Here is a 5,837-nt window from a genome sequence, read left to right as displayed (position 1 = left end):
CCCGCCTCGGCCTCCCAAAGTGCTGGGATTACAGGCTTGAGCCACCGCGCCCGGCCTGAGAGAGAGTCTTGCTCTGTCACCCAGGCTGGAGTGCAGTGGTATGATCTTGGCTCACTGCAACCTCTGCCTCCTGGGCTTAATTGATTCTCCTGCCTCAATCTCCCGAGTAGCTGAGACTGCAGGTGTGTGCCACCGTGCCTGGCTAATTTTTTGTAGTTTTAGTAGAGATGGGGTTTCACCATGTTAGCCAGGATGGTCTTCTTTTCCAGACCTTGTGATCCACCCACCTCGGCCTCCCGAAGTGCTGGGATTACAGGCGTGAGCCACTTTGCCCGGCCTTTTTCTTTTTTTTTGAGATGGAGTTTTACTCTTGTTGCCCAGGCTGGAGTGCAATGGTGTGATCTCAGCTTACTGCAACCTCTGCCTCCCAGGTTCAAGCGATTCTCCTGCCTCAGCCTCCCAAGTAGCTGGGATTGCTTACAGGCTCCCGCCACCACGTTCGGCTAATTTTTGTATTTTTAGTAGAGACAGGTTTTGCCATGTTGGCTAGGCTGGTCTCGAACCCTGAGCTTAGGTGATCTACCCGCCTCAGCTTCCCAAAGTGCTGGGATTAGAGGTGTGAGCCACCTCGCCCAGCCTCATTTCTTTTTTTTTTTAATTATTTTTTCTTCAGGCAGCCTCCCAAGCCAGAGTAGGCTCAGAGACTCCCTTTTTCATGTTTTTATTGGCCATTTGTGTTTCTTTGAGAAATTTTTTTTTTTTTGAGACAAAGTCTCGCCCTTTTGCCCAGGCTACGATCTCAGCTCACTGCAACCTCCACCTCCCGGGTTCAAGCGATTCTCCTGTGTCAGCCTCCCAAGTAGCTGGGATTACAGGTGAACACCACCACGCCTGGCTAATTTTTTGTATTTTTGGTAGAGATGGGGTTTCACCATGTTGGCCAGGCTGGTCTCGAACTTATGACCTTGTGATCTGCCCGCCTTGGCCTCCCAAAGTGCTGGGATTACAGGCGTGAGCCACCATGCCTGGCCGAGAAAAGTTTTTTGTATCATTTGCTTATTTTGCTGTTGAGTTTTTCTTATTGTTTTGTCAGAGTTTATGTATTTTCTGTGTATATCCACTATTATATTTGTTGCAAGTATCTTCTCACATTTATGGTTTTCTTTTTTTGATGGTGTCTTTGTATGTATAGAAGAACTTATTTTTATTTTTATTCTTTTTAGAGACATGGTCTTGCTCTGTTGCCCACGCTGGCCTCGAACTCCTGTGCTCAAGCAATCCTCCCTAGTGGCTGACAACACATGCGCCACTGTGGCCAGCTGAAGTTCTTCATTTTAATGTTGTTTAATATATTAATTGTTTTCATTATTATTGGTACTTTATTTAAGTGATCCTCTCCTATCCTGAAATAATGACAGTATTCTTTAAAAAGTTTTAAAGGTTTATGTTTCATACTTTTTAAGTCTTTATCTGGAATTCATTTTTATATATGGTGTGAGATAGGAATCCTTTTTTTCATATGGCCAATAATCAGTTTTTTCAGTATCGTGTATATGCATAAGACTTATTTAGATTTGCAGTTGTAAGAATGGAGGAGATGATCCGATATTATTTCCTTTATTGATTATGTACTCTCTGTCTTCTAGGTTCTTTTTCTAATTCTAAATAAACTTGCAAGAGGACTATGAAAGATTATGATGAACTTCTCAAATATTATGAATTACATGAAACTATTGGGACAGGTAATTATTATTTTTTTTGGAGGTAGTGGATCGATCAACTATTTGAGAGTATAGATTATTTGGGTAGGCATGAGGTTTTTCATCTAACCCATACAGTTTTAAAATTCTTCTACCTACTTCAGTAAGAAAAAGTGGAGCAAGCAGAGAGGAGAATAGTAGAAGCCCTGTAGGTTATTGCAAGAACTTTGATTTTATTCTAAATAAAAAATTTATTCTAAATATTTATTTTATTTCTTGACTTTTATTCTAAATAAAAGTCATTGGAGAGTTTTGAGTTAAGGGTAATCTGACCTTTGTTTTTACAGAGCTGCTGTGGCTGCTTGGTAGATAAGAGGTTGGGTGAAGGAGGGCAAGAGCAGAGGCAGGGAGATGTTAGCAGGCTATTGCAATAATTCAGGTGTTGATGCTAGAGATGATGGTGGTGTGAATGAGCGTCATGTAGTAAAAGCAGTGAAAGGGGTGGGATTCTATACACTTTACACACACCCATATATACACACCTATGTGTGTGTGTTTTTACTGAGGTATAACATATAGTAAAATATGCAAAGTGCAATAATCTCAGTGGAGTTTTACACATATATATGTATACACACACCCATATATTCCCTGCGTGGATCAAGACATAGACTGTTTCCAGGGAGTACCTGCCTACTTTCCTCCAAGGTAACCATTGATACATTTTGAAGACAGAGCCAGTGGAATTTATTGATGGGTTAGAGTACTAGAGAAAGAGAAGGGCTAAGGATGGTTCCAGGGTTTTTGGCCTGAGCACCAGGGAAAATGGAGTTGCCCTTTGTTGAAAGGAAGAAGACCATGGGAGAGACTACTAGGAAGTTCTTTTTGGAAATTTTAATTTGGAGATTTCTTTTAGCTACCTGAGTGGAGACATTTATCTAGCTTTTGATCCAGTTTTGAAAAATAATTGCTTATCTTCAAAGTTTTAAAACTGAGTGGAATTTTCACATAATTTGTCTTTGGCCTCAGCAACTTTATATTGTATTCTAGCAGTGTTAACTATAAAGGAATTTAATTGCAGTGTTAATCATAAAGCAAATTTCTAAAGTGAGTTCTGTTTTTTTTTTTATTACAAAGTTAGAGATACACTTTCATGGTAAAAACAAACAAACAAAAAAAAACCTTTAGCTAGACATTGGATAACAAGAAGCAACAGGAAAAAAAAGCCACAAACTTCTAGGAAAATTTGGCTTGATAGAGTCTTTTAAAATTATTATTTATAAAAAGGTGTTTGTGCCTGAGTCCTTGCTTATGCTTTCATAATACATTTTCCTACTTAGGTGGCTTTGCAAAGGTCAAACTTGCCTGCCATATCCTTACTGGAGAGATGGTAGCTATAAAAATCATGGATAAAAACACACTAGGGGTAAGTTTAAATTTATTTTAAAAATAGTCTACTTATAGATCAGTTTTGTGAATTAAAACCTGAATTGTTCTAATGTTCTAGTTACTGCTCTTAGAATAATATTTTTATAGCTTTTAAAAAAACATAGATCTGTGGTTTTAAAAAGTAATCTGAGGGAAGGGATTACTTTGTCCTTCAGATTTTAATGCAGGACAGTGGCACATATTTGAAGTCTGTATCATCCATCTGTAGTCTGTAGTCTGTAGGTGTTTCTGGATATTAATATGTCCCATCTTTCTTTTCTTTTCTTTCTTTTTTCTTTTTGAGACGGAGTCTCGCTCTGTTGCCCAGGCTGGAGTGCAGTGGCCGGATCTCAGCTCACTGCAAGCTCCGCCTCCCGGGTTCACGCCATTCTCCTGCCTCAGCCTCCCGAGTAGCTGGGACTACAGGCGCCCGCCACCTCGCCCGTCTAGTTTTTTGTATTTTTTAGTAGAGACGGGGTTTCACCGTGTTAGCCAGAATGGTCTTGATCTCCTGACCTCGTGATCCGCCCGTCTCGGCCTCCCAAAGTGCTGGGATTACAGGCTTGAGCCACCGCGCCTGGCCTTCTTTCTTTTTTTTGAGTGGCACAATCTCGGCTCACTGCAAGCTCTGCCTTCCAGGTTCACGCCATTCTCCTGCCTCAGCCTCCTGAGTAGCTGGGACTACTGGTGCCCACCACCACTCCCAGCTAATTTTTTTGTATGTTTTTTTTCTTTTTCTTTTTTCTTTTTTTTTAGTAGAGATGGGGTTTCACCGTGTTAGCCAGGATGGTCTTGATCTCCTGACCTTGTGATCCACCTGCCTTAGTCTCCCAAAGTGCTGGGATTACAGGCATGAGCCACTGCGCCTGGCCCCATCTTTATTTTCTTATGATACTTTTACTAAATATAAATATATAAATCATTTTTGTAGTATAGATAGGTGGACAGATAAGTATTATGTCCCAGCTTTTTTTTTTTTTTTTACAGAGTCTCACTTTGTCGCCCAGACTGGAGTGCAGTTGCACAATCACAGCTCACTGCAGCCTGTACCTGCCGGGCTTAAGTGATCTTCCCACCTCAGGCTCCAAGGTCTCACTCTGTTGCCCAGGGTGGTCTCAAACTCCTGGCCTCAAGCAGTCTTCCCATCTCAGCCTCCCAAAGTACAGGGAATGTAGGGGTGAGCCACTACACTTGGCCTGTCCCAGCATTTTATTCAAAATGGCTTTAGAAGTTGTCTAATTAAATCCTTTTCCTAATCAGCCTCTTTTTCCTCTGTGTGAATTCTTCCAGGATGAACAGCTTGTTACCTCCTAAAGCAGCCCATTCAATTTGTGGTCTTGGCTACAATGTATAAAAAGTTATTTTTATATTGAGATAAAGCCTGTTTCTTTTGGTGGTTTTTCTGGGGCTTCTATACCCCTTCCAGTGTTTGAAGTCACCTTGAGTCATCTTTTTTTTCTAATTCCTCCTACTATTCTTTGTTTTTTTTTTTTGTTTTGTTTTGTTTTTGTTTTTTTTGAGATGGAGTCTCACTCTGTCACCAGGCTGGAGTGCAGTGGCACAATCTCGGCTCACTACAACCTCTGCCTCCTGGGTTCAAGTGATTCTCCTGCCTCAGCCACCCAAGTAGCTGGGACTACAGGTGTGTGCCACCACATCCAGCTAATTTTTGTATTTTCAGTGGAGACGGGATTTCATCATGTTGGCCAGGCTGGTCTCGAACTCCTGACCTCAAGTGATCCACCCACCTTGGCCTCCCAAAGTGCTGGGATTACAGGTGTGAGCCACTGCTCCCAGCCTAACATTTTGTAAATGTTCTTAATTATCAAACACAAAAAATAATTTTTGGTTGGGTGTGGTGGCTCATCCCTGTAATTCCAGCACTTTGGGAAGCTGAGGCCAGAGGATTGCTTGAGGCCAGGAGTTCGAGACTAGCCTGGGCAATATGGCAAGACTTGTCTCTACAAAAAATAAAAAAATTTAGCCAGGTGTGGTTGTGCATGCCTATAGTCCCAGCTACTCAGGAGGTGGTGGTGGGAGGATCCCTTGAGCCCAGGAAGTTAAGGCTGCAGTGAGCTGTGATTGCACCACTGCACTCTAGCCTGGGCAACAGAGCAAGATCCTGTCTAAAAAAAATTTCGTTTTAATGTTTTTATTGTCGGAATGAGATAGGGCTTAATATCAATTGTTACCTACTTTTTTAATTGTTAAGAATATAAGTTCTGATTAACACATAAATAAGTCAAAGAGAGCCAGGCACGGTGGCTCACACCTGTAATCCCAGAACTTTGGGAGGCCAAGGTGGGTGGATTGCCTGAGGTCAGGAGTTTGAGACCAGCCTGGGCAACATGGTGAATGCCCTTCTCTACAAAAAATACAAAAAGTTTAGCTGGACGTGGTGGTACACACCTGTTCCCAGCTACTTGGGGGCGCTGAGGCGGGAAGATCACTTGAGTCTGGCACGTTGCGGTGCAGTGAGCCGAGATGGCGCCACTGTACTCCAGACTGGGCAACAGAACAAGACCCTATCTCCAGAAGAAAAAAAAGTCAAAGAGAATGTAAGTAGTTTTGTTATAGCAATGTCATTAAATTCTTTGAATTTCTTCCTAAATATATGCTAAAATCATACAGTGACCAGTATAAGAAATTCTGTCAGTGGACAATTCAGGCTTTCCTTCAGTTTTTTTGTTTTATTCAATTTTTTATTTT

General features: G+C 41.6%; 1 protein-coding gene across 11 annotated transcripts in view; it reads left to right on the top strand.

Moving 5' to 3' along the window:
• MELK (maternal embryonic leucine zipper kinase) overlaps window positions 1–5,837 on the top strand; it is a 122,354-nt gene that overhangs the window by 7,684 nt on the left and 108,833 nt on the right. For 4 of the 11 annotated variants that reach the window (XM_012000587.1, XM_012000584.1, XM_012000583.1 and 1 more), the window contains exons 2-3: window positions 1,647–1,742; window positions 3,041–3,126. The exons of 3 other annotated variants lie outside the window; for them this stretch is intronic. In XM_012000587.1, the coding sequence (XP_011855977.1) occupies window positions 1,685–1,742; window positions 3,041–3,126 (144 nt within the window). In that variant the 5' untranslated portion in view covers window positions 1,647–1,684. The remainder of the gene's footprint in view (window positions 1–1,646; window positions 1,743–3,040; window positions 3,127–5,837) is intronic. 4 more of the 11 variants (XM_012000586.1, XM_012000589.1, XM_012000582.1 and 1 more) reach the window with 1 other exon arrangement.

Source organism: Mandrillus leucophaeus, unplaced genomic scaffold, assembly GCF_000951045.1.
Source record: "Mandrillus leucophaeus isolate KB7577 unplaced genomic scaffold, Mleu.le_1.0 Scaffold632, whole genome shotgun sequence".
NCBI classification, from domain to species: Eukaryota; Metazoa; Chordata; class Mammalia; order Primates; family Cercopithecidae; genus Mandrillus; species Mandrillus leucophaeus.
Note: the sequence above shows the minus strand (reverse complement) of the source record. Positions and strands in the feature narration are given on the sequence as shown.